The 27,200-nt window shown below is 69.9% G+C and overlaps 1 protein-coding gene across 1 annotated transcript; it reads left to right on the forward strand.

Annotated features, from left to right (window-relative positions):
• The first annotated feature begins 220 nt into the window (after positions 1-220).
• KMT2D (lysine methyltransferase 2D) lies at positions 221-27,200 on the forward strand. The gene is made up of 55 exons (XM_084303568.1): positions 221-489; positions 1,840-1,923; positions 2,047-2,176; positions 2,281-2,513; positions 2,653-2,759; positions 2,866-3,028; positions 3,158-3,323; positions 3,448-3,562; positions 3,647-3,813; positions 3,962-4,902; positions 5,072-5,206; positions 5,291-6,120; positions 6,371-6,484; positions 6,897-7,007; positions 7,100-7,204; positions 7,416-7,597; positions 7,683-7,847; positions 8,166-8,275; positions 8,381-8,425; positions 8,515-8,730; positions 8,811-8,958; positions 9,048-9,163; positions 9,343-9,467; positions 9,596-9,785; positions 9,987-10,061; positions 10,319-10,423; positions 10,550-10,732; positions 11,039-11,123; positions 11,229-11,473; positions 11,631-11,704; positions 11,795-11,845; positions 12,016-13,734; positions 13,994-14,167; positions 14,250-14,398; positions 14,615-16,677; positions 16,842-16,965; positions 17,057-17,144; positions 17,242-17,308; positions 17,431-17,663; positions 17,763-20,762; positions 20,861-21,004; positions 21,081-21,245; positions 21,344-21,500; positions 21,612-21,693; positions 21,801-21,976; positions 22,390-22,538; positions 22,639-22,774; positions 22,855-22,994; positions 23,334-24,504; positions 24,648-24,784; positions 24,935-25,065; positions 25,167-25,452; positions 25,582-25,655; positions 25,754-25,862; positions 25,989-27,200. The coding sequence occupies exons 2-55, from the start codon at positions 1,875-1,877 to the stop codon at positions 26,079-26,081; spliced, it is 16,248 nt and encodes a 5,415-aa protein (XP_084159694.1). The 5' UTR covers positions 221-489; positions 1,840-1,874; the 3' UTR covers positions 26,082-27,200.

Consider the following 27,200-nt stretch of genomic DNA (forward strand, 5'->3'; position numbering starts at 1 on the left):
CCGGGGCCGGGCCCCGCGTTTTCCGCTCCCGTTTTCCGCTTCCCCCTTTCCCCCCCGGAAAGTCCCCCCCCCCCCCCCCCCCTCCTCCTCCTCCTCCTCCTCCTCCTCTTCCTCCTCCTCCTCCCCCCCCCCAATTCCGCCGTTCTCCCGTTTCAACCCCCTCCCCCCCCCCCCCTCCTCCAACTCGGGGGTTTGGGGGTGAAAAAGGAGAAAAAAAAAAAAAGAAAAAAAACAAAAAAAAAAAAAGGAGCCCCGGGAGCTGCCCCCCCCCCTTTGTGTGAGCCGTGAGGTGGGGGGGGGAAGAGGAGAAGGAGGAGGGAACCGGGGGTCGTTGTGTGACCCCCCCCCCAAAAAAAAAAATCTATCCCCCCCCTCCGGTTCCCGGGGCAGGCTCCCGGGGATGCCCGGGCCTGGAAAGGCCTCGGGTTGGCGGGGGGGGGGGGGCCGCCGCCGAGCCGCCGCCGCCTGAGCTTGAGAGGAACGGGCCCGGTAGGCCGCGGGGGGGGGGGGGGGGGGCGGCCGGGGCCTGGCGTTACCGGGGGGGGGTCGGGGGGGCTTGGGATACCGGGAGGGGGTGGGGGGGGAACCGGGAAGGGGTCCGGAGGGGAGCGGGGGGGGTCTCAAGGCGCTGCCCCCCCCCCCCCCCCCCCCCTCCAAGCACACCGGATCCGGTGCCCGCTGCACGCCGGGGATCTTCCGGGCAGCGCGCGGCCCCCCCCCCCCCCCCCCCAAGATTTACCGGGGGGGGGGACGGGAACTGGGGTTTGACCCTCCCCCCCCATCCCCCTCCGTGCTCCTAGCACCCGGTGGAGCCCCCCCACCCCGAAAAAACCGGGCCTCGGTGCGCAGCCGCGGTGGGGCCTAACCGGGATGGGGGGGGGGGGGGCTCGGTTTCGGGTCTCCGGTTCCCCGGTGGGGGGGTGGGGGGGGGGTCCGGTATGGAGCTGGGGGGGGGGGAACGTTCCCAACCGTGCCCCCCCCCCCCCCCCTCCTCCGGTTCCCGGGGTCGTGCTCCCGGTGCGCGGTGGGGTCCGAGGGAAGCCCCCCCCCCCGAGGGGGGGTGGTCCTGGGCGGGGGGGGCGCGTGGGAAATCCTTTACCGTGGGGGGGGGCACGGTTCTTTACCGTCCCCCCCCTTTCCCCCCGCGTGTCTCGCCCTCGTGGTCCTGGGGGGGCTCAACCGGATCCCCCCCCACCCCCCCCTTCCTGGGAAACTGAGGCACGGGGGGGGTGGTTCTGGGGGGGCGGTGTCGGGGTGTCGGTGTCCTCCCATTCCCGCTGTGCCCCCCCCGGTCTGTCCCCGTGCCCCCCCCCCCCCCATGTTTTAATGTAGGCACCGGGGGGGGGGCATTGATTCATGGAGCCCATGGGTCCGCGTCCCTGCTGGGGGGGGGTATTTTGGGGGGGGGGAGGGCCCTGGGGGGGGTTTGGTGATCCCTGCACCCGGGGGGGGGCCACATGGGGGTTGTCCCCCCCCTTCCCTGGGGTTTAATTGGGATCCACGTGGCCTCGGCGGTGGGGAATGAGCTGCCCCAGATACGTGGGGCTGCCCCGCTCGCCCCCCCCCAGGCATCCTGCGGCGTGTCCCGGGGGGGGGACGACACCCGGGGGGGGGCCTCACGGTGCTGGGGCGGGGGGGAGCGGGCTTGTAGGGTGTGGGGTCTTAGAGACCCCCCCCCATGGGGAACGGGAACGTGGTTCTGGGTGCTGGGCTGAGCCCCTTTGTGCGGGCTTTGGGGCTGAGGGGGGGGCACCTGAAGGTCCGGGGGGGGCACCCAAAGGGCTGGGGGGGGCACCCAAGGGGGTCTGCGCCCCCACTCACGGCTCTCGTGCCCCCGCAGCCGCGCGCCTCTCCGGAGGGCCGCAGGAGGCAGGATGGACGAGCAGAAAGCGCCCGGCGAGGACAAGGACGCGGACGCGCCAGGTGAGCAGGGTCCTTTTTTTTTTTTTTTTATTTTTGGGGGGGTTTCTGGTGCTTTCTGACCCCCCCCCCCCCCGGTGTTGGGGCTCATCCCGACGGGCCGCTGAGGGGTCACCTTCCCCGCAGCCGACGCGGCCGCGCCCTCGGAGGAGATGGGCAGCGCCGAGGGGGACCCCCTGAAACCCCCCGAAGGAGCCTCCGCGGGGCCGGGGCTGGAGAGCGCGGACACCGGGGGAGCTGCTCCCCAGGCCGGCAGGTGAGGATTTGGGGGGGGGGGGGGGCTCGGGGGCGGCCTGGAGCCTTTTTGGGGGGGCTTCTGCACGTCCCCAACGACGCCTTCTGTCCCCCCCCCCCTCGCAGCGCGCCAGCCCGCCGCTGCGCCCTCTGCAACTGTGGGGACTGGAGCCTGCACGGGCAGCGGGAGCTGCAGCGCTTCGAGCCGGAGCCCGACTGGCCCGAGCGACTGCGGGGGGGGCTCGAGCCCCCCGAGGGTCCCGGCGAAGCCCCCCGGGAGCTGGAGCCGGCGGCCGATGACCTGGCGCAGGTTGGGTTCTCCGAGCGAGTGTCCGTGGCACAGCTCTTCGAGCCGACGGGTGAGTGGGGGCCCCGTGGGGGATCCCTCATCCCGTGGGGGGGCCCCGTGGGGGTCCCAAATCCCTGTGGGGGGTCCCAAAGCCCCTTGGGGGTCCCAGTCCCGTGGGGATTCCGGTTCCTGACGCCCCCTCCCCGCAGGGCACTGCTGGGTTCACCGCTGGTGCGCAGCCTGGTCCGCCGGCGTGGAGCGTGCCGCGGGGGGGCTGGCCGGCGTGGGCAGAGCTGTTTTCTCAGGGATCTCACAGGTGAGCGGCTCTCAGAGAGGGATCGGGGGATACAGGGGGGGGCGCAGAATGTCCCCCCACCCCCAGTCCTCAGCCCTGACCCCGCCGGGCTGCTCCCCCTTTCCAGAAATGTGAACACTGTCGGCGGAGGGGGGCCACCATCCCGTGCCGGGCGGCCGGCTGCCCCCGGCTCTACCACTTCCCCTGCGCCGCCGCCAGCGGCTCCTTCCAGTCCATGAAGACTTTTCGGCTCCTGTGTCCCGAGCACGTGGCCGAGGCAGCGCAGATGGGTGCGTGCGGGCCGGGATCGCCAGCCCCCGAGTGCTGGGTCCCTGCTCCCGAGGGGACGCGGAAGCACGGAGGGGGGGGTGGTTTGATAGCTGGGGGCGGGGGTCCTGACTCCCTTTTCTCGCACGCAGAGGACGCCCGGTGCGTGGTGTGCGACGGGCTGGGCGACGCACGGGACCTGCTGTTCTGCACCAGCTGCGGGCAGCACTACCACGGCGCCTGCCTGGACATCGCGCTCACGCCCCGCACGCGCTCGGGCTGGCAGTGCCCCGACTGCAAAGTGTGCCAGACCTGCAGGTGGGTGAGCCCGGCTCCCCGTGAGCCACCAGGGAGACACGCAGGAGGACGGTTCTCACCTTCTTTTCTCACCTTTTTTCACCTTTTCTTTTTTTTTTTTTTTCCCCCTCCTCGTGCCCCGCAGGCAGCCCGGCGAGGACTCCAAGATGCTGGTGTGCGAGGCGTGCGACAAGGGCTACCACACCTTCTGCATGGAGCCGGCCATCGAGGGCGTCCCCGCCGACTCCTGGAAGTGCAAGGTGCGCCCCCCCCTTACCCCCTTCTCTTCTTTGGGGAGCTCTGGGGGGTGCCCCAGCTTTGACGCCCCTCTGCCCCCCCCTCAGAACTGCAGGGTGTGCTCAGATTGCGGCCGGCGCCCGCCGGAGCTCGACCCCGGCTGCCAGTGGCACCGGAGCTACTCGGTGTGCGAGGGCTGCCAGCAGCGGCGCGGCACGGAGGGAGCCTGCGGGGCGCAGGGACGAGCCCCCCCACCGGACCCCACGGCCCAGGAGTGAGTTGGGATGCGCTGGGGGGCATGGGGGGGGAGCGGGTGGGCACCCCCTTTGGTAAAAAAAAAGGGGAGCTGCTGGGCTGGGAGGACCCTAGGGTGGCTGCAGCCCCGCTCCCCTCACCGAGTGTCCCCCCCCCCCCACGTCCAGGTTGGTGGCCCCCGATCGCAGCGGGCTGGCGGAGGTGCCCGTGCCCCCAGCTGAGCCTGAGGGGAGCAACGAGGAGCTGCAGCCGGGGGGGGACCCTGAGGTGGCACCCCCAGGCCCCGAAAAGTTGCCCCCCGACGAGCTGCCCCCCGATGAGCCACCCCTTGAGAAGAGGCCCCCCGACGAGGCGCCCCCCGAAGAGCTGCCCCTCAAGAAGGTGCCCCCCGATGAGCCGCCACCCCTTGAAGAGCTGCCCCTCGAGAAGACCCCCCCCGAAGAGCTGCCCCTCGAGAAGACGCCCCCTAAAGAGCCGCCCCCCGAAGAGCTGCCCCTCGATGTGCGCCCCCCGGAGGAGCTGCCTCCTTGCGTGCTGCCCCCCGACGAGCCCCCACCTGACGAACTGCCCCTGGAGAGGTCGCCCCTTGTCGAGGCGCCCCCCAACGAGATGCCCCTTGACGAGGCGCCCCCCGACGAGCTGCCCCCCAGCCAGCTGCCCCTCGCCGTGCCACCTCTGGAGGAGCTGCCCCCCGACAAACCCCCGCTTGCCAAGTCGCCCCCTAACGAGCTGCCCCTGGACAAATCGCCCCCCGACGAGCAGCCCCCCGATGAGCCAGCCCTCGACGAGCCTCCCCCCGTTGAGCAGCCCCCCGATGAGCAGCCCCCCGACGAGCTGCCCCCCAGCAAGCCTCCCGTTGATGAGCTGCCCCCCGAGGAGCCCCCGCTGGACGAGCAGCCCCCCAGTGAGCTGCCCCTCGACCTGCAGCCCCCCGAGGAGCCGCCCCGCAGCGAGCAGCCCGTTGATGAGCTGCCCCCTAACGAACCAGCCCTCGAGGAGCTGCTCCCCGACAAGCCTCTCCTCGAGGAGCTGCCCCCCCCTGAAGATCTACGCCCCGCCGAGCCGCTCCCCAGCGAGCTGTCCCCCGAGGAAGACCCCAAACCACCAGGTAAATGGGGACCCCTGTGCCCACCCCGTTTCCCGTGCCCGTGGGGGTCCCACGCTTGGGTCTCCCCCTCGTCCCATTGCCTGTCCGTGTGCTTTGCTGCCCTTCTGGGGGTGCAGGGGGTGAGGGGACCCCTGTGGCCCCCCTCCCTGACCCTTTCCCCGTCCCGCAGGTCTCCTCCCCGAGGTGGCAGTGGCAGAGGAAGCTCCTGCCCTGGCCCCGGAGGTGCCCTCGGAAGAGGAGATGGAGCTGGAGCCCGAGCCCTTGCTGCTCCCCGAGGCCGCCCCTCCGCCCCCTGCTCCCCCAGGTGGGTTTGGGGACACGGAGGTCATAGCGGGGGGGGGTCTCTGCTGCGGGCTACGTCACCGTCCCCTCCTCTGTGCCCCCCCAGATCTCTGTGCTGTGTCACCCGCTCGCCCCCCAGAGCCCTCGCCCCACGCTAAGGAGGAGGAGGAGGTGCCCGAGCCCCCCGGCAGCCCCGGCACTGCCATGGACACGGAGCCCCCCGGCTCCCCGCCACCCCCCCTGGGCTCCCCCGCCTGCACCCCGGCCCCCGCCGAGCCCCCCGAGGACGAGGAGATGGAGACGGGCGGCGGTGAGGGGGGGTCACCGAGCAGCCCCCCCGGAGACGGCCCCCACATCAGCCCGGCCCCAGAACTGGGGCCCTTCCCGGGCCTGCCTGAGGAAGAGGAGGAGGAGGAGGAAGAAGCGCCCAGACTGGAGCGGGAGGGCACCAGCGGGAGCTCCCCACCGCTGAGCGAGGAGGACGGGCTGGAGGAAGGCCGGGCTGGGGGGGACCCCGAATCCAAAGGGTCCCCCCTGCTCCTGGAGCCGGAAGAATTGGGCCCCGAGACCCCCATGGAAGTGTGCCCGGCGGGGGAGAAGCTGCTGGAGCGCGGCGACGAGGGGGGTCCCGAGCCCCCCGCCCTGCGCCCCCGGCCCGATATCCTCAACGAGATCTCCAACCTGAGCCAGGGGGACACCAGCAGCAGCTTCCCAGGCTCCGAGCCCCTGCTGGGCTCGCCGGACCCCGAAGGGGGGGGGTCGCTGTCCCTCGAGCTGGGGCTGGCCTCGGCCGACGCCAGCCTGCAGAAGGAGGACGCGGGGTCGCTGCCGCTGGGCGCCGAGACCGACGACTCGCTGCTCTTCGAGCCGGCCGCCAAAGGGGACGGGGACAAGAGCCGCCGGCGCAGCTCCCCGGGGCGCTCCCGTGTCAAGCAGGTACGGGGGGGGGGGGACACCCAACCCAACCCCACCCCGCTGGGGTTGTGCCCCCCTTCCCCAGGTTGCCCCCAGTAGGCGAGGGCCGCGTGCGCGCGATGGGGTGGGACGGGGGCCGTGCCCCGATGCTGCCTCTGCCCCAGCCGGGATGCGTGGGGAGGTGGTGGTGGTGGTGGGGGGGGGGGGGGTTTGGCCGGGTCGCCCCCCAGCTTTGCTGTAACCCCCCCCTCCCCTCTCCCCTTGGCCCTAGGGTCGCAGCAGCAGCTTCCCCGGGCGGAGGCGCCCCCGAGGTGGGTCCCACGGGGGCCGGGGCCGGGGCCGTGCGCGCCTGAAGTCGACCACCTCGTCCGTTGACACCCTAGCAGTAAGGCCGGGCTGGGGGCAGAGGCCGGGGGAAGGTTGGGGGGGCCCGGGGGTGTCCCCGAGCTGTTAGGTGGCAGGGCTGAGAGCGAGAGTCCCCCCCCCCCCTCACCTCCGTCCCCATCCCCAGCACCCCAATCCCTTGGAAAGGCTCGGGAAGCCTCGGGCCGATGGGTGGGCAGGGGTCCTGGGGGGGTCTTCCTGGGGCTGCGCTGCAGAGTTGGGGGCTTCACCCCCCCGGGGAGGGGCTGGCTTGCAGGGGGCTGCTGCTCTCGGATGTTCTCGTGCACCCCATTTTAGCACCAGGTTGTGGCCAGCGCTCCCCAAGCTGTGTGGCAAGCTGGGGGGGGCCCTGGCCCCGAGCCCCCCAGCTTTGCCCCTTGCCCTGAGCCCCCCCCTCCCCGCTCTACCCACAGCTCGCCGACGTGGAGAGCTCGCCCAGCAAGGAGGAAGATGAGGATGACGATGACACGATGCAGAACACGGTCGTCCTCTTCTCCAACACCGACAAGTTTGTGCTCATGCAGGTAACGGGGGCGCTGCGGGATGAGGGGATGGGTGCCTGTCCCCGTTGTCCCACCCCCTCCCCAAATTCCTCTCACGGCCCCCCCTCCCGCAGGACATGTGCGTGGTGTGCGGCAGCTTCGGGCGCGGGGCCGAGGGGCACCTCCTGGCCTGCTCCCAGTGTTCCCAGTGCTACCACCCCTACTGCGTCAACAGCAAGGTGAGGACGGCTGCGTGTCCCCCCCCCACGCAGGGCTGTGCCCCCTGGGGAGCTCGGGCTGGGAGCTTTTGGGGTGTGCAAACAGGGTGACGTTGGGCACGTCCTCGTGGATGTGTTGCCCCATGCTTTGGGGCGTCCCCCGTGGCTGTGCCACCCCCGGGACCCCCGTGGCCGCGCCGAGGCTCACGTGGCCACCCTCCCACCCCCCCAGATCACGAAGGTGATGCTGCTGAAGGGCTGGCGCTGCGTGGAGTGCATCGTCTGCGAGGTGTGCGGCAAAGCCTCCGACCCCTCCCGGCTCCTGCTCTGCGACGACTGCGACATCAGCTACCACACCTACTGCCTGGACCCGCCGCTGCAGACCGTGCCCAAGGGGGGCTGGAAGTGCAAATGGTGCTTGGGGTGGGGGAGAGCCCTGGGGAGCCTTTTCGGGGGTGATAAGGGGCTGGTGCTGAGCCTTTTGCCCCCCCCCCTCCAGGTGCGTGTGCTGCGTGCAGTGCGGGGCGGCTTCCCCCGGCTTCCACTGCGAGTGGCAGAACAACTACACGCACTGCGCGCCCTGCGCCAGCCTCGTCGTCTGCCCCTTCTGCCGCGAGAAGTACGTGGAGGACGACCTGCTCATCCAGTGCCGGCACTGCGATCGGTGAGCCCCAGGGCTTGGGAAGGGGGGGCTGCAGCCCCCTCGGTCGCCGCACGCACCGAGGGCTCACGGTGGTGCTTGGGTTCCGTGCGCCTCGGCCAAATTTTGGTGCTGCGCAGGTTCGGGCTCTCTCTGAGCGTCCAGCGGTGTTGTTGGGGTCTCGCCCCAAAGATTTCTGCTCTTGGGGTGGTTTTTGGGTTCTGCGTGGGGCAGCAGGCCCTGCTCAGGGCCATCCCGACGGGGGCAGCTTGGGGTTTTTTTTTGTGGATCTGGGGTTTTGTGGGGTGATCGGGGCACGTGATGGGTCCCCGCTGTCCGCAGGTGGCTGCACGCGGCGTGCGACAGCCTCTTCACGGAGGAGGAGGTGGAGCAGGCGGCGGATGAAGGCTTCGACTGCAGCGCCTGCCAGCCCTACGTGGTCAAACCAGCCGGTGAGCACCCGGGGAGGGGGACCCTGTGAGGTTTGGGGTCTTCTGTGAGATTTAGGGGCTGCGGGGCAGCGCGGCCTCACCTCCGTGCCTGCTTTTCCCCTGCAGTGCCCGCGCCTCCCTCGGAGATCTCCGCCAAGGCCAAGGAGCCAGGTACACACGGTGCCATGCTCGGTGCTGCCGGCTTCCGGGGACCTTCCTGGCACCGGTCACGCACCCAGCACCCGTTTTTGTCCCCGCAGAGCCCCAATATTTTCGCTTCGAGGGCGTGTGGCTGACGGAGACGGGCATGGCGGTGCTGCGCAACCTCTCCATGTCGCCCCTGCACAAGCGGCGGCAGCGCAAGGGGCGCCTGGGCACCCTAAATGGGGAGGGGGGGCTGGAGGGGGGAGACCCCCTGGGCCCCGACGACAAGAAGGACGGCGACCTGGACGCCGACGAGCTGCTGAAGGCCGAAGGTGTGTTTTCGGGGAGGGGGTGAGCCGGGGAGAGGGGTTTTTTGGGGGGCACCCTGCTGACGCTGCTCCCATTTCGGCAGTGGGGGTCGAGCACATGGAGTGCGAAATCAAACTGGAGGCACTGGCCAGCCCCGACCGGGACGTGGGGGCCGACGTGGACTCGGGGAAGGGGCTGGAGGACCCCGACGAGTGCAAGAAGAGGAAGCGCAAACCCTACCGGCCGGGTGAGTGCTGCCCACAGCCGCTGCCCCCGTAGCCGGGCTGCCCTGGAGCTGCTGTGACCCCCCCCTCACCTCCTGTTCTGCCCCCCCCCCCAGGCATCGTGGCTTCATGGTGCGACAGCGCAAGTCCCACACGCGCCTGAAGAAGGTCCCGGCGGTGCTGGCTGAAGTGGGGCGCGAGGGGCTGAGCGCCGAGGGGCACCCCGAGGACGGTAGGGACCCCAAAAGCCCCTTCCTTGTGTCCCCGTCCCATTTGGGGTGGCCCCAGGGGATAGAAAGGGCCAGGAGGGGTGCGCCCAGGCGGTGGGGCTGTGCTCGAGCCCTTCCTGCAGCACGAGGACAGCCCCGAGCTCCTTCGTGGAGGGGAATTTAATGGGATTGCCGTTTGTAGGGACTCCTGGGGACCTCCCCACAGAGGGCAGCCTGGATCCGGGCTCGGCAGAGGGGGACGAGAAGAAGAAGCGCCGGGGGAGGAAGAAGAGCAAGCTGGAGGACATGTTCCCCCCGTACCTGCAGGTGGGGGGGCGAGGGACAAAGGGCATGGGGGGGGACACCGTGCTGGGTGGGGTGGAGGCGAGGGGATGGCAGCGGGGACACGGTGACACCGACTTCTCCTCTTCCTCCTCCTCCTCCTCCTCGGCCAGGAGGCGTTTTTTGGGAAGGCGCTGATGGACCTGAGCAGGAAGGCGCTGCTGACGGCGGGCGGCGTGGGGGACGGCGCCGCGCGCCCCTCCCTGGGCCAGGGAGCCCCCCGGCACAAAGGGGATCCCAGCATGGCCGGGGCGCTGCAGGGAGCCCCCCCTGACAGGAGGGACCCCCCCGTGCACCCCAGAGGTGAGCAGGGAGCGACGGGAGCCCCAGCCCTGGTGGCGGGGGTGTTATTGGGGAGGGGGGGGGGTCACTGGGTTATAGGGACCCGCTGTGGGCACCGGGGGGGTGTCAGGGGGCACTGGGGGGGGTTCAGGGGGCACCAGGGGGGGTCACCCCCCCTCCTTGCCAGGCAGCCTGGCCCTGCTGAAGCCTGGTGCTTGGCAGGGGACGACAGCACCGACGGCAGCGCCACAGCCCCCGATGATGATGGCAAGGACGACGCAAAGGCCGAGGACCTGGGTGAGCCCTGGGACCCCCCTGGGACCCCCCCGGACCCCCTCATCCTTGGCCAGGGCTCATTAGGAGCCTCCCGAGGCCTTCGAGGAGCAGCTTAGAACTCTAGGCAGGGTGGAAAGAGGTGACCCCAAGTGGTGCTTTGTGTGCCCTGGGGGTCTGGGGGCTGCTGTCTGCCCAATGGGTCTGGGGGCTGCGGGGGGGTCATGGGGGAAGACACCCAGACCAGCTGCTGAGGGCGTCACACTCACTGCTCCCTGCAGGGACTGACGACCCCAAGAACTCCCCAGACCCCGGGGACGCTGAGAAGCCGGCCACCCCCGGGGAGGGCGCGCTGAGCTCCGACCTCGACAAGATCCCCACGGAAGGTGAGGGTCCCCCAAGGTCCCCCCAAGGTCCCCCATCACCGCTGGGGGTCAGGGGGCCAGGACACCCCCCCCATTCCTTGCCCAGCTCCTGGCAGTGGTGCTCAGCTCCCTCTTGTCCTCCCGCAGAGCTGCCCAAGATGGAGAGCAAGGACGTGCAGCAGCTCTTCAAGGACGTGCTGGGCTCGGCCGAGCGCGCGGAGCAGCCCCTGAACTGCGTGGCGCCGGGGATGGAGGCCGGGGGTGCGGGGCAGGACCCCAGCCGGGCGCAGCGACCGTTCCTGCCGGGAGACCTCCAGCTGCCGGGGCAGGGTGGGTGGAAGCAGCAGAGCCCCGAGCCCCGGGGAAGTCCCGGTGGGTGCAGGAGGGGGGCAGTTCTCTCCCTTTGCCTTGGGAAAGCTGCCGTGTGCCGCGTCTTCCTCCCCGCTTTGTTCCCCCAACGGGAGCAGTGGCTGCAGCCCAGCAAAGGGCTCAGGCTCCTGGGTCTTCCTCCTTGCTCTGGGAAGGGGCGCAAAAGCTTTTGGGGGGCGCGTGGGGGGGGCTTGTACTGCTAAAGGCTGATCAAGGGGGCTCGAGGCCGTGCTCTGCCTGCAATGTGACCCTCTCCTTCCATCGCAGGGAGCGTTTCCCTGGGCTCTCTCTCTGGAGCTGTCTCCTTGGAGTCGTATTCGGGAGTCTGCCAGTCCCCGTTCCTCGATAACCGGTGAGTGGCTGGCTGGGGGGGGGCCGAGGTTGGCTCCTCAAGCAGAACTGAACACCCAGGGCTCCCTTTTTCCCTGTGACACCCTGTGCCCGCCCACCCCCCCAGGGAGCGGAGCGGCTTCTTCAGCCCGGATCACTGCGAGCCCGAGAGCCCCTGGGCCAGCAGCTCGGCCACCACCACCCCCTCGACCCCCACGACGCCCACGACGGAGGGCGAGGGCGACGGGCTGTCCTACAACCAGCGCAGCCTGCAGCGCTGGGAGAAGGACGAGGAGCTCGGCGAGCTCTCCACCATCTCCCCCGTGCTCTACGCCAACATGAACTTCCCCAACCTCAAGCAGGATTATCCAGGTAGGGCTCTGGAGGGGTTTTGGGGGCCGGGGGGAGGGAGGATGGAGTTGTTTCCTGGATTAAAAAGGGATCCCAGGGTTTGGGGTGGGCTCCTGGGGTGTGGGCTGACGCTGACTTTCTCCTCCTCTCGTGCCCTCTGCTGCTACCGGACTCCCAGACTGGTCGAGCCGCTGCAAGCAGATCATGAAGCTCTGGAGGAAGGTCCCCGCCACGGACAAAGCCCCCTATTTGGTGAGTGCTGGGGGATAACGGGGGGGGGGGGGGGGGGGGCACGGGGGGCTCCCCGGGGCTGCGAGTCAGCTGCCTTCGTGTTTTCGTTAGCAAAAGGCCAAAGATAACCGGGCGGCTCATCGCATCAACAAGGTGCAGAAGGTACGTGCTGGGGCGAGAGGTGCCCGGCGGCCCCGTCCTAGCCCGGGGGGGTGGGTTGGAAACCCGGCACCCCCCCCCCACCTCCTTGCCCCGTTAGCCCCTTCCCCAGCCCGCAGGGAGGGTCGGCGTGCTGCGTCCCCACGGCCCTGACGGCCGGGCTCTCTCTGCAGCAGGCCGAGAGCCAGATCAACAAGCAGACCAAAGGGGAGGGACTGCGCAAGCCGGAGAGGCCCTCGCTGCACCTACGGATCCCGGTGCCGCCGGGGACACAGCCCGTCTACATCGGCAGCCCCCCCGCCGCGGGCGAGGGCTTCCTGAAGCCCCCCTCGGGGGCCGCCGGGGGGCCGGAATCGCCCAGCGAGCTCTTCCTCAAGCTCCCCCCCCAGTCCCCTGCCCAAGTGCCTTCGCACGACCCCTACGGCGCGGCCCCCGCCTACGCGCTGGAGCCCCGCTTCCCCTCGCCCCTGGGCCAGAGCCCCACGGCGGGCGCTGCCTTCCAGCCCTTCCCCGCTCAGCCCCTCGCCGGTCCCCGCACTCTCCCCGGTTCCCAGCCCCCCGACTTCCACCCCACGCCCCCCGGTACCCCTCGGCACCAACCCGGCACCCCCGACCCTTTCCTGAAGCCCCGGTGCCCCTCCTTGGACAACCTCTCGGTGCCGGGGAGCCCCAGTGCCCGCCCTCCCGAGGCCCTGCTCTCGCCCCTGCCTTTCGGGGAGCAGAAGAAGGGCCTGGAGGTAAAGAAGGAGGAGGGAGGGGGGAACCTGGGGGTCTGCTCGCCCGGCTACGCGCCCACCATGGGCTACGGGGACTCCCCGGGCGGCCCCCACCTCTCCGCTGCGGAGCTGAAGGCGGCCGACGTCTTCAAAGCCCCCCTGACCCCGCGGGTTTCTCAGGTAGAGCCGCAGAGCCCGGGGCTGGGGCACCGACCCCAAGACCCCCATCCCTTGGCCCCCTCGCCCCCCAGCCACCCCGACCTCTACCGCCAGTCGCCCTACCCTGACCCCTACGCGCAGCCCCCGCTGACGCCCCGGCCGCAGCCCCCTCCCGAGGGCTGCTGCGCCCTCCCGCCGCGCTCCCTGCCCTCCGAGCCCTTCTCCCGCGTCCCCGCCAGCCCCCAGTCCCAATCCAGCTCCCAGTCCCCCCTCACACCCCGGCCGCTCTCCAACGAAGCCTTTTGCCAGTCGCCCGTCACCCCTCGCTTCCAGTCCCCTGACCCTTACTCCCAGCCCCCTTCCCGGCCCCAATCCCGGGATCCCTTCACCCCCCTGCACAAACCACCCCGACCCCAAATGCCGGAGCCGGGCTTCAAGTCGGTGCCCCTCTCGCACAGCCCGGCAGCCGGCGGTGGGGGTTTTGGGACCACCCCAGCGGGTGAGCCCCACACCAAGGTGCCGGGTGGGCAGCAGCAGCAGCAGCCCCCCTTCGCCCGTTCCCCCGGCGCCAGCGTCTTCCCGGGCAGCCAGCCCCCCATGCGCTTCACCTTTCCCCCGGCCGTTTCGGAGCCGCTCAAGGGTTCCCCGTCCCACCAGCCCCACGGGATCAACAGCCATTTTGTCCCCGGCAAGCCCCAGAGCTCAGCCTACGCCTCGTCCCCCGGTTTCCACCAGGCCGGCAGCCCCTTGGGGCCGGGCTCCGGGGCTGCCGACACCACCTACAGCCTCTCGCCCCTCCGGCCGCCCTCGGTGCTGCCCCAGCAGCCCCCAGCGCCCCCCCAGCAGCCGGATGCCACCATCGCCTTCCTGCCCCGAGCCGCCCTGGGGGCTGATAAGAGGGAGGAGGCGGCTGCGGGGCTCACGGCACCCCCAAACCGGGACCTGGCCGAGCTGCCCGGCGGCCAGGACGGGGCCATGGCCACCATGAGCCAGTCGGAGCTGGAGAAGCAGAGGCAGGTGAGGGCTCGCCAGGGGGTCGCGTGGGATCCGGCTGGGTTTGGGATGGGCTGCGAGGGAGGAACGTGGGGCGTCGCAGTTGGTAACGGGATCAAAAAGCCCAGCTCCACGTTTGTTACCCCTCCAGAGCCGCGAAGGGAACACGGGCACGGGGCTGGGGGCAGCAGCCAAAGCTCTGCGTTGGTTTGTCCCCCGGCTCGGGGCCAGCAGGGTCTTGCTCCGTGCCCCGTGCTCGCTCCTAATTCTCTGCTTCTCCCAGCGCCAGCGGCTCCGCGAGCTGCTCATCCGCCAGCAGATCCAGCGCAACAGCCTGCGGCAGGAGAAGGAGAGCGCGGCGGCCGCTGCCACCCCCTCGCCCGCGGGCTGGGCCCCCGAGGCCGGCAGCCAGAGCTTCGAGCTGAGCCGCGGCATGGGCGCCTACCAGCCGGCACAGGTAAGGGGGCACGGGGACACGGCCCGGCTCGGGATTTGGGATGGACTGACAGCCACGGTGACGTTGTGCCCTTTTCTTTTAGGATAAGGGTCTTTTGGGGTCGTTGGCCACCGCGGCTGGCAGCGGGAAGCTGCCCGGCTCGGTCATGGTGCAGGCGGCGTTCCCGCAGGACGAGCGGCTCTCGCGGCCCCCGCCGGCTGCCACCCCGGCTGCCCTGGACATCAATGGGAGGTGAGCGCCCCGCACGCGGGTCAGAAACAAGCAGGACAAAAGGGCCGTGTGCCCCCCCAGCTCCTGCTCACGGGACTCGTTTTGGAGGGATGGGGTAGCTGTGCATCCACAGGATGCAGCTGGAGGGGATCGGGACACTGCGGGGTGCCCCGTGCACAAAGGGTTGGGGTCAGGGCAGTGCCGAGCTGCCCCCCCTGACACCACGGTGTCTTGCAGGGCGGCAGTGGGGCCCCCCCAGGCCTTTTACCCTCGTGGGGTCTTCCCGGCGCCGTCCCCGCAGCAGCACCTCTGGCAGCAACAGCAGCAGCAGCAGCAGGCAGCCGCGGCCCTGCGGCTCCCCGTCACCTCCCGCTTCGCCCCCCCAGCCGCCGGCACCCCCGTGGGCAACCTGGGCGCCCGCCTGCCAGCCCCCGCCGAGCCGGTGCCCGCTTCGCCCGGCACCCTGGGCGCACCCTTCATCGAGCTGCGGCACAACGTGCAGAAGGGACCTGGGGGGGTCGTGGGCTCCCCTTTTGCTCCCCAGCCTCCCCGGCCTCGCTTTTTCCTGCCCGGGGAGGAGGGCGCCCCGCAGCCCCTCTGCGCCCCCGCCATGCCCATGCAGGCGCTCCCCGCCCCGGCACTGCAGCCCCAGAAGATGCCGGTGCCTCTGCCGCCCGCTTCGCCGCAAGGCGCCGAGATGAGCAACAGCCACCACCAGCTGCACGCCAAAGCGGTGCCCCCCGTGCCGCTGCCCACCCCCAGCCTGGAGCTGCAGCACGTCCCCCCGCGCCCGCTCTCCTCCAGCTCTGCCCTGCGCCCCGAGGGTCCCAAGGAAAGCCCCGCGCCGGCTCCGGCCCCGGGCAAGAGCCAACTGAGCCTGGAGGGCGGGCGGCTGCCCTGCGAGGTGCCGGTGGAGCCCGATTTGGACGACGACTTCGGCTCCCACAAGGACCTGGAAGACGACGACGATTTGGCAAATCTGAGCCTGGATCCGGACGTGGCCAAAGGGGACGATGATTTGGGCAACCTGGACAGCCTGGAGACGGCCGACCCCCACCTGGACGACCTGCTGAACGGCGACGAGTTCGACCTGCTGGCCTACACCGACCCCGAGCTGGACACGGGTGACAAGAAGGACATCTTCAACGAGCACCTGCGCCTGGTTGAGTCGGCCAACGAGAAGGCCGAGCGCGAGGCCCAGCTCAAGACGGAGCCGGCGGGACCCAGCTTGAAGCTCCCCGATCCCGGCGATGGCAAAGACCCGGCCCCGTCGGCGGAGAACCAGGAGGTGCCCAAGGAAGGGCTGGTGCCGGGGGTGGGCTTGGGGCCAGCTCCCTGCCCGCCTGGCACCGCACTGGCACCCGAGCCAGCCTTCAAGGCGCAGGGTTTGGAGGCGAAGGCGCTGCCCACCGACGTCAAGCCCAAGCTGGAGGAAGGCTGCCTGAAGACATCGCCCTGCCAGTTCACCGCCGGTGGCCCCGAGCGGCTCCCAGTCCCCGTCAAGTCGGAGGCCCTGCAGGGCACGGATAAGATCTCTGCCTCTTTGGGGCTGACCATCAAGCCCGGCCAGACCCTCCTGAGCCCCGGCGCCGGCCCTGCTCGCCTCGGCATGACTCACTTCCCAAACAGTGGCTCTGTGCTGGAGAAGGACCCTTATGCTGGCCCTGGCCGCGGGCTGGCCCCTGCCCAGCTGGGCAGCCAGAGCAACCCTTTGCTGGAGAAGTTTGAGCTCGACAGCAGGGCGCTGGGCTTGGGCAGCGCCCGGCACTCGCCAGCCGATGACCTGGATAAAATGGAGAGCTCTCTGGTGGCCAGCGAGCTGCCGCTGCTCATCGAGGACCTGCTGGAGCACGAGAAGAAGGAGCTGCAGAAGAAGCAGCAGATGTCAGCCCACCTGCCCCGGGGCACCCCGCACCTCCCGGCCCCAGGGCACCCCATGATGCACACGGCAGCGGCCGGGCAGCCCCTGGAGGCGCAGCCACCCCGCATGGGCACCCCGCAGGCCCCCCTCCAGCTGGGGCTGGTGGCCAGACCGCAGCTTATGCCACCGCAGCCCCCCCGGCTCGGCACTCCTCAGCAGGGCCCGGCGTTGGCCCCCCACATGGGCATGGCCCCGGGGCAGCCCCACGTCCTGGCAGCCCCCCACGGCGTGCAGGTGGCCCTGGCGCAGCCGCAGCAGAGCCAGCAGCAGGTGCTCGTGCAGAAGCCGATGGCCGGGGTGCAGCCGCCCGCCCTGGGCCTGAAGCCCCCCCAGCTCGTCATGCAGCAGCAGTTGGCCAACAGCTTCTTCCCAGACACAGGTAGGGCCATCGCCTTCGCCCCAACCCAAATCCGGCCCCAGCAGCTGCTTGGGGTGGTCCCGGAGGCAGCTGGGGTGGTTGGGTTGTCTTTTTGGGGCACGGGGCTCTCGTGGGTCGGGGATGCGGCGCGGCAGAGGGTGAATTCCTTCCCAATTCTCTCGCAGACCTGGATAAGTTTGCTGCCGAGGACATCATGGACCCCATTGCCAAGGCGAAAATGGTGGCGCTGAAGGGCATCAAGAAGGTGATGGCCCAGGGCAGCATCGGGGTGGCCCCGGGCATGAACAGGTAAGGGAAGGGGCATGGCGGGCAGCGGGGCACGGGGTGGGCGAGGGTGCATCGACCTCAGCTCATCCCTTCTCCCTGCACCTCCCCAAAGGCAACAGGTTTCCCTGCTGGCTCAGCGGCTCTCGGGAGGCCCGGCCGTGTCGGAGATGCAGAACCACATGCTGGCAGGGAGCGGGCAGGTGAGTAGGGGGCACTGGGGAGCTGTGGGGAGGGCACAGGGACACCGAGGAGGGGGCACAGCACGACACATGTCACCAACATTCCCTTCTGTGCCAGGAACGGAGCGGCACCGACCCAACGCAGGCTCGCCCCAACCCCCCCACCTTCGCCCAAGGCGTCATCAGTGAGTACCAAAACGGCACGGGGGGGGGGGCACGGCCTCATCCTGCCCGCACGGGCTGGGCTGAGCTGGGCTCTGGAGCTGGGGACCCTGCTGAGCCCGAGCTCTCTTCCCTGCTCCTGCAGACGAGGCCGACCAGCGGCAGTACGAGGAGTGGCTCTTCCACACGCAGCAGCTCCTGCAGATGCAGCTGAAGGTGCTGGAGGAGCAGATCGGGGCGCACCGCAAGTCGCGCAAGGCGCTCTGCGCCAAGCAGCGCACGGCCAAGAAGGCCGGCCGGGAGTTCCCCGAGGCCGACGCCGAGAAGCTGAAGCTGGTTACGGAGCAGCAGAGCAAAATCCAAAAGCAGCTGGACCAGGTAGGGCTCCTCGGGCAGGTGGGCTCCTCGGGCGGGTGGGCTCGCCGTCTTTTTGCGGGGTGCCCCGGTGCTGACGCCCTCCCTGTCCCCTCCCCGCAGGTGAGGAAGCAGCAGAAGGAGCACACCAACCTCATGGCCGAGTACCGCAACAAGCAGCAGCAGCACCAGCACCAAGCCTCGGCCGTCATGGCCCTGAGCCCCTCGCAGAGCCCCCGCCTCATGTCCAAGCTCCCCGGGCAGCTCCTCTCGGCGCACGGCGTCCAGCAGCCGCCGGGGGCCGTGGTGGGTGCCCAAGGCCTTGGCCAGCAGCCAGGGCAGCCCGGGGGGCTGCGCCTGCCCCAGGGCGGCGTGTCCATGGCCGTGCAGCAGGGCTTGTCCTTCATGGGCCAGCAGGCGGTGGGGAACGCCCCGGTGCCCGGCACCTCCAACGCTTTCTTCCCCGGGAACCCCGCGCTCCGCGGGCTGGCCGCCGACAGCCGTCTGATGCAGGAGAGGCAGCTTCAGAGGATGCAGCTGGCCCAGAAATTGCAGCAGCAGCAGAATATGCTGGGGCAGGTGTCCCTGCAGCAGCAGCAACAGGGCGTGATGGGCCAGGCGTCCATGCAGCAGTCGGGTGTGATGGGACAGGCGTCGATGCAGCAAGCGGGCGTCATGGCACAGGCGTCGATGCAGCAGCCGGGTGTGATGGGACAGGCGTCGATGCAGCAGCCAGGAGTCATGGGGCAGGTGTCGATGCAGCAAGCAGGTGTCATGGGACAGACTTCGATGCAGCCACAGGGCATCATGGCCCAGACTTCAATGCAGCAGCCCGGTGTCATGGCACAGACACCGATGCAGCAGCCGGGCGTCATGGGACAAACTTCGATGCAACAACCCGGTGTCATGGGACAAGCTTCGATGCAGCAGCCCGGTGTTATGGGACAAGCCTCCATGCAGCAGCCGGGCGTCATGGGACAAGGCTCGATGCAGCAACCGGGCGTCATGGCCCAGACCTCGATGCAGCAGCCCGGTGTCATGGGACAAGCTTCAATGCAACAGCCCGGCGTCATGGCCCAGACCTCGATGCAGCAGCCGGGCGTCATGGGACAAGGCTCGATGCCAGCAGCCATGGTAGGGCAGCAGCAGGCGGCAGCAGCCCCACAGCCGGGGCCCGTGGGGCAGCCCATGGTGCCGAAACAGCCGGCGGTGATGGGCAGCCAGCAGAGCCTGCTGGTGCAGCAGCTCTCACCCCAGCAGCAGCAGCAACAACAGCAGCAGCAGCAGCAGCCAGGTTTGCTCGGCCACACACCGGGGCTGCAGCACCAGGCGGTGCTGGGCCACCCCGCTCCCCAGCGCCAGGTCCTTCTTGCCCAGCACCAGCAGCGGGTGCTGGGGTCGCCCCAGCTGGCCCCGCAGCCTCCGGGGATGTTGGGGCACCGCCTGGTGCTCTCCCAGCAGTTGGGGCAGGCGCGGGCGCTGCTGGCCCCGCAGCAGCAGCAGCAGCAGCAGAACTCGGCAGCCGCCCAGCCGAGCCTCCTGGGGTTGGGCCAGGGGCAGCCCCCCATCCAGCACTTTCAGCAGCATGGGGCGATGGGCCAGGCTCCCTCCGTGCTGCACCTGAGTCAGGGAATGCAGCCGGCCCCGGTGGTCCTGGCTGCCAAGGACCAGCCCGGAGGAGCGGATGGCAGCGCCCTACCCGCCGAGGGCAGCGAGAGCGGGGGGCAGCTGCACGCAGGGGGCCCTCAGGAGCAGCAGCAGCAGCAGCAGGGAGCCCTCAACCCCCCCCCGGGGCTGGGGGGGCCGGAGCCCCAAGCCCCCAAGCACCAGGCTGAGTTAGGGCAGGGTCAGCAGCTCCTCTTGGGCTCCCCGCAGCCGGGCGTCCTGGGCTCCCTGCCCGCACAACCGGGGCTGCGGGCGGCCACTGCGCCGGGCCCCTTGCTAGCCCCACCGCAGAGCCCCGGGGCCACGCGCCCCGAGCTGCCCCAGCTGCACGGGGACACCGCTGGGGCTGCAGAGCCACAGACGGGCTGCGGGACGGGCAAGGTGCCGGCAGGCTCGTTGCAGGGCCAGCCACAGCCCCCGCGGCTCCAGAGCCCCGGGCAGCCCAAAGCAGGGCCAGCGCCGCAGCCGGGGGCCACCGCCACCACCGCGCTGTCCCCAGGCCTCCTGGGGCAAGTGCCAGGGCCAGTGATGGGCCAGATCCGGGCTCAGCTTCAGGGTGTCCTGGCCAAAAACCCGCAGCTGCGGCACCTCACGCCCCAGCAGCAGCAGCAGCTCCAGGCCCTCTTGGTGCAGCGGCACCAGCAGAGCCTGCTGCAGCAGAGCCAGGCGCTCCGGCAGCCCGGCCCCTTCCCCGGGCAGGCCCCGGAGCACAGCCCCCAGGCACGCCAGCAGCCTCCCCGCCCGCTGGGACCCCTCTTCCAGGCCCGGCCGGGTGCCCCTGCAGAGGAGCAGGGTGCGGGTGGGCAGGCACGGGGGCAGCCCCCCACCAGCAGCCCTCAGCAGCCCCTGGCCGAGCTGGTGCAGGCAGCCCTGGCTGCCCGTGGCCCCCAGCCTGGCCTCGTCCGGCTCCCCACGCCGCCGGCCCCTTCGCCCCTGGGCACGGGCTGCATCCCCCAGCACCTGGCCAGCCCCGAGCAGAGTCCCCAAGAGCCAAAGAAGACGTCACCGGGGGTCCCGGCCTCGGCCCCCAGCCCAGCGGAGCAGGGGCTAGCACCCGATGCAGCGCGTGGCCCCTGGGACCCCGAGGCACCCGCTACGGACCCGGCTGACCCCGGTGAGACCCACGTCAACGGGGCTGTGCCGGGGGGCGAGCCCCCCCAGGTGTTGGTGAAGCAGGAGCCGAAGGAGGAGGCGGCAGCGGTGGCAGCGGCGCAAGGCGAGCTGGAGGGGGATGAAGCAGCCAGGCTGGAGGCCAACGGGGAGCCCGGGGCTGCCCAAAGCAGCAGCCCGTTGGTGCCGGGAGGCCGCTCGGAGGCCGGTCACCTCCTGCTGCAGAAGCTGCTGAGGGCCAAGAACGTGCAGCTCTCGGCGCAGTGCCCCGGAGAGCTCAACGGGCACGCCGAGGGCCGGGGCACCGGGATGGAGCCGCGGCCGCAGTCGGTGCTGCTGGGCCGGGAGGTGAGCAGGGTGCTGCGGGATGGGGACGGGCACCGAGCACCCCCCCCCCCCCCCGGGGCCGTGCTCAGCACTGTTCCCGTTCCTCTTTTCCTCCCCAGGACCCCTCCATCGCCCGCAAGCCAGCAGCCACCAAACCCAAGCGGGTGCAGAAGGGGAACGAGCGGGTCCCGGCGTCCCGCAAGAAGCTGCGCAAGGACGAGGGGCTGCGGCCCGGTGAGGCGCTGATGAAGCAGCTCAAACAGGTACGGGGAGGGGGGCCAGGGCTGCGGCACGGGGCCGTCCCCGGCCTCATCCCCCGCTCACCTCTCTGCCCCCCAGGAGCTCTCGCTGCTGCCGCTGACGGAGCCGACCATCACGGCCAACTTCAGCCTCTTCGCCCCCTTCGGCAGCAGCCCCATCAACGGCAAGAGCCAGCTGCGGGGCGCCTTCGGCAGCGCCGTGCTGGACAGCGTGCCCGACTACTACTCCCAGCTGCTCACCAAGGTGAGGGGGGGGCTATAGCTGTGCCCCCCCGCCCCGATCTGGGGGTCCCGGGGCACCGCAGCGTGCTCACGCCCTGCTGTCATTCCCCCCACCCTCAGAACAACCTCAGCAACCCACCCACGCCGCCCTCCTCGCTGCCCCCCACGCCGCCCCCCTCCGTGCAGCAGAAGATGGTGAACGGCGTCACGGCCCCCGAGGAGCTGGGCGAGCAGCCCAAGGACGCCGAGCCAGCCCGCGAGCCCCACGGCCAGAAAGGTGAGCTTGGACAGTGCTGGGTGGCACGGCACCCCCCCCCCCCCCCAAAAAACCACCACCACCTTTGGGGGACCCCCCGACCCCGCTGACACTCGTCCTTTCCCCCTGCAGACACGTCGGCTGTGGAGGTGAAGAGCTTGGACCTGCTGGCGGCTCTGCCCACCCCCCCGCACAACCAAACCGAGGACGTTAGGTGAGCCACCGACCTCCTGGACCCCCCCCCCAACCCCAAGGGGGTGGGTGACACCGGCTGCTTGGCCAGCGCCGGCACGGCTGTGACCCCCCCCTTTGTCCCCGCAGGATGGAGAGCGACGACGAGAGTGACTCCCCCGACAGCATCGTCCCGGCCTCGTCCCCGGAGAGCGTGCTGGGCGAGGAGCTGCTGCGCTTCCCCCTGCTCAGCGAGGCCAAGCCGGAGCTGGAGGAGCGCGTGCTGTCCCCCATCATCCCCATCATCCCCCGTGCCAGCATCCCAGGTGGGTTTGGGTGGTCCCCGGAGGGGTGCACGGGCCTGGAATATGCAAGGCAAGGCAGGAGGGGGACGGGTGGGCATGTGGATCAGTTGGGAAGGGGGCTGTGGGGTACGTGGACTGGGTGTGGGGGGGTTGTTTGGATCAGGTTGGGGGTAAGGGAGGGCAGGGGGGGTCTGCAGGGGGGCGCAGATCGGGTGGGAGGGTGTCTGTGGGGTGTAGGGACCGGTAGGAGGGGAGCTGGGGATGGTTAGGGGCGAGGTGGGGCAGGAGAAGGGTCCCTGGGGAGGGGTCCCAGCTGCTCCCTGCACCCATGGGTGCTGGGTGCTCGCTGTCCCCATCGCCGTGCCCTGCTCTCTGTCCCCCGGGCGGTCGGGTGGGATCCACGTGGCTCTGACCCTTCTCTTTCCCCACACCAGTGTTCCCTGACACGAAGCCCTACGAGGCCGCGGAGCCTTTCGGGGCACCTCCGGGGAAGGTGGGGGCAGCCGGCCTGGGCGCCCCGTGGGAGAAGGGCAAGAGCAGCGAGGTCTCCGTCATGCTGACCGTGTCTGCGGCAGCCGCCAAGGTGAGCCAGGGGCCGGCAGGACACCGGGGGGTTGTGCCATCGGCGTCCCCGTGCGGTGACAGCCGGGGCCGGGGACCCATCACGTCCCTCTTTGATCCAGAACCTCAACGGGGTGATGCTGGCCATGGCCGAGCTGCTGAGCGTGAAGATCCCCAGCTCCTACGAGGTGCTGTTCCCGGACGGCCCCATGCGAGCGGCCGTGGTCGAGGCTAAAAAGGTGGAGGTGGACGTGGCCGGTGAGTGTCCGCCTTGTCCCTCGTCACCACGGGTCCCTCGTCCCTGTGTTGGGTGCCCCGTGACAGGCTGTCCTTCGCAGGGATGCTGGGGGGCAAGGAGAAGGCGGCGCTGGCCGGGAAGGTGCCGGAGAGCAGCTCGGAGTGGCTGAAGCAGTTCGACGCCGTGCTGCCCGGGTACAGCCTCAAGGGCGAGCTGGATCTCCTGACGCTGCTCAGACAGGTCAGCGGGGCCTGGGGTCCCCGGGGTGGGGGCTCTGGGGACGTGAGAGAGGAGTTGGGGGGGTCTCTGTGGGGCTGTGGCCATGGGAAAAGGGTTTTGGGGTGCCTGCGAGGCTACGTGGGGGCACGGGGGGAGGGGCATTTGGGACTGAGGTGTGTGGGGGTGCCTGGAGGACTGGAGAGGTGCTGAGGCCCTTGTGGGACCGTGTCACCCTTGGGACCCCGTGGAAAGGGTCGGGGAGGTCCTTGAAGGTCTGGGAAGGCGATGGGGTGCTGCAGGGCTCCCCGTTACGATGCGTGGGGGAGATGGGGGGGTCTGACAGCATCCCCCGTGCCTCAGGAGAGCCCTGTGCCCGAGAAGACCCTGCACCACGGCTACGTCAACAACGTCTCCAACCTGGACGTGCGGCAGCTCTCCGTCATGCCCCAGGAGCCCTCGCCCCCCTTGTCCCCCTCCGTCCCCTCCCCATCCAGCCCCGCCGAGGCCGCCAGGGTCCCCGACCCCGAGGCTGCCCACGAGGCGGCCCCGGCACCCCCCTCGCCGCTGCCCCCCGCCCCCTCGCCAGCCCCCGGGGAAGAGGGGGCCGCGGCCCCCCACTCGCCGCCCCGCTTCAAGCCGCGCTCGCGGCCGCCGGAGGACGGGGACGAAGCTCGGCCCCGGCTGAAGAAGTGGAAGGGGGTGAGGTGGAAACGGCTGCGCTTCCTGGTCACCATCCAGAAAGGGGGGGCCAAGCGGGACGGGGACAAGGAGATCGCGGAGTTCATCGACAAGCTGGGCACCACGCTGCGCCCCGAGAAGGTGCCGCGGGACCTGCGCAAGTGCTGCTTCTGCCACGAGGAGGGCGACGGGGCGACGGACGGGCCGGCCCGCCTGCTCAACCTCGACCTCGACCTCTGGGTCCACCTGAACTGCGCCCTGTGGTCCACGGAGGTCTACGAGACGCAGGGGGGGGCCCTGATCAACGTGGAGGTGGCCCTGCACCGCGGGCTGCTCACCAAGTGCTCCCTGTGCCAGAAAACCGGCGCCACCAACAGCTGCAACCGCATCCGCTGCCCCAGCGTCTACCACTTCGCCTGCGCCATCCGCGCCAAGTGCATGTTCTTCAAGGACAAGACGATGCTGTGCCCGCTGCACAAGCTGAAGGGCCCCTGCGAGCAGGAGCTGAGCACCTTCACCGTCTTCCGGCGCGTCTACATCGAGCGGGACGAGGTGAAGCAGATCGCCAGCATCATCCAGCGGGGCGAGCGGCTCCACATGTTCCGCGTGGGCGGGCTGGTCTTCCACGCCATCGGGCAGCTGCTGCCGCACCAGATGGCCGACTTCCACAGCGTCACGGCCCTCTACCCCGTGGGCTACGAGGCCACGCGCATCTACTGGAGCCTGCGGACCAACAACCGCCGCTGCTGCTACCGCTGCACCATCTGCGAGAACAACGGCCGCCCCGAGTTCGTCGTGCAGGTCATCGAGCAGGGCCTGGAGGATTTGGTCTTCTCCGACTCTTCGCCGCAGGGTGAGCGCCGCGGGGAGGTGCCCGGTGCTGGGGCTGAGCCTCTGGGTGCTTTGGGAAGGGGGGAACGGGGTAAAAAGCGTCCTCGAGCTGCGGGCGCGTGGCTCAGTCCCCGTTTTTTTGGTTTTTTTTTCCCCCGTTGGCAGCCGTCTGGAACCGGATCATCGAGCCGGTGGCGATGATGAGGAAGGAGGCCGACATGCTGCGGCTCTTCCCCGAGTACCTGAAGGGCGAGGAGCTCTTCGGCCTCACGGTGCACGCGGTGCTGCGCATCGCCGAGTCGGTAGGTCCCGGGGTTGGGCTGTTGGGGGGGGGGGGTGAAGGGGGTCTCCTCTCTGCAGCCCCTTCACGAAAGGACCGGCGGCCGTGCCGGTGGGGCCGGGAGGTGGCCGTGGGGCTGCCCCTCAACCCCTGGCCCCCTCTTTTTTGGCAGCTGCCCGGCGTGGAGAGCTGCCAGAACTACCTGTTCCGCTACGGGCGCCATCCGCTCATGGAGCTGCCTCTGATGATCAACCCCACCGGCTGCGCCCGCGCCGAGCCCAAAATCCTCACCCACTACAAGCGGTGAGCGGGGAGCACCGAGGGCTGGGGGGGGAGACCCCCCCGGGGCACCCCCCCCCTGGGCTCTGACACCCTTCCCGGTGTCCCCCCCCTCTCCTTGGCAGGCCCCACACCCTGAACAGCACAAGCATGTCCAAGGCCTACCAGAGCACGTTCACGGGCGAGACCAACACGCCCTACAGCAAGCAGTTCGTGCACTCCAAGTCCTCCCAGTACCGGCGCCTGAAGACGGAGTGGAAGAACAACGTCTACCTGGCGCGGTCCCGCATCCAGGGCCTGGGGCTCTACGCCGCCAAGGACATCGAGAAGCACACCATGGTCATCGAGTACATCGGCACCATCATCCGCAACGAGGTGGCCAACCGGCGCGAGAAGATCTACGAGGAGCAGGTAGGGGGGTTTTGGAGGGCCCTAGGGGGTTTGGGGGGCCCTGGGGGGATTTTGGGGGATCCTGGGAAGGGGTTTGGGGGTTTTTGGGGGTTTGGGGCTGCAGTCACACCCTTTCTGTCCCCCCCTTAGAACCGTGGCATCTACATGTTCCGCATCAACAACGAGCACGTCATTGACGCCACGCTGACGGGGGGCCCGGCCAGGTGAGCGTGGGGCCGTGACCCCCCCTCCCAAAACCCCAGAAGATCCCCGGTGCCTCTCTCACAGCTCGGTGCTGATCCTGCTGTGCCCCCCCCCCCAGGTACATCAACCACTCGTGCGCCCCCAACTGCGTGGCCGAAGTCGTGACCTTCGACAAGGAGGACAAGATCATCATCATCTCCAGCCGGCGCATCCCCAAGGGGGAGGAGGTCAGGCGGGGGGGGCACACGGGGCAGCCGGGATTATGGGGAGGGGGTTGGGGAGGGATTTGGGGTGGGAGGGGGGCGATTTTGGGGCGCGGGGCCGTGCCGTGCGTGACTCCCCGCTCCCCCCAGCTCACCTATGACTACCAGTTCGACTTCGAGGACGATCAGCACAAGATCCCCTGCCACTGCGGAGCCTGGAACTGCCGAAAGTGGATGAACTAGCGGCGAGAGAATTTGGGGGGGGGGGGGGGGGCCGGGGGTGTCTCGGAGCCCTCCCGGGGATGCACCGGTGTGTCCCCCCCCCCCAGAAAAAAAACAAACAAAACAAACAAAAAAAAAGGGGCCCTCCGCCGGGGACGGGGCCCCCCGGGGCCACGGAGGTGCCGGGGGGGGGGCGGTTGGTGGCGGCCACCGGGGCACGGAGGTCGCCGGCCCGGCCCGAACGGGGACAGACGGACGGACGGACGGACGGACTGGCAACTCAGGGTTTTCTTTGCTTCGTCCTGCGAGGAAAAAAGCGGGGAGCAGGGGGGGGGGGGGGGGCCCGGTGAGCCTCCCCCTCATACCCCACTCCCCCCCAAAAAAACCGACCCCCCCCCCTCACTCCCCCGCCCGCCTCCCTCCTCGTGGCGGGGGGAGCCACGGAGGTGGTGGTGGTGGGGGGGGGGGGGGGGGGGAACAGGAGCGGTCCCAGCGGAGCCGGAGCGAGTTGGGAGCCGCCGGCCTGGATTTTAGAAACAAACCTTAATAATATTTGCTCGCTAATTACCAAGGTAACACAGACTCCTTGAGCTCGACAATCCGGGCTCTGCCCCGTCGCGCGCCGGCGGCGGCCAGAGCTCGCCTCGGTTCCTTTTTTTTTTTTTTTTTTTGTTTTTTTTTTTTTTCCTTTTTTTCCGTATTTTTTTTTTCTTTTTGGCTCTCTTCTTGTTTTTTTTTTTTTTTTGTTGTTGTTGTTTTATTATTATTTTTTTTCGTGCGTCTCGGACGAGCCCCGGAGCGAGCGGAGCGACGCGGGAGGAAAAGGCGCGCGCGCGGCGAAGGGCCCCCGCCAGACACAAGGAGCTTCTGCACCCAAACCTACCTCATTTCAAGTGTTAGATTTTTCGTTGTTTTTAAATGTGAGCCCCCCCCCCCCTCCCCCAACACCCCTTCCCCCCCCCCAGCCTCCCACGGGGGGCGGCCGTGCCCTAGCACCTCTCGTTGCCCCCCCTCTTTCTCTACTCCCCCCCCCCCCCCTTTGTCCCCATCCCCTCTGTGGCTGCAGAAGGCCCCTGGCGGGGGGGGTCCCGTGGGGGAGGCGGAGGGGGGGGGACGTGGGGCACCCCCGCCCTCCTGTGT

The sequence above is a fragment of the Netta rufina genome (genome assembly GCF_964035555.1).
Source record: "Netta rufina genome assembly, chromosome: 30".
In the NCBI taxonomy this organism is placed as follows: Eukaryota; Metazoa; Chordata; class Aves; order Anseriformes; family Anatidae; genus Netta; species Netta rufina.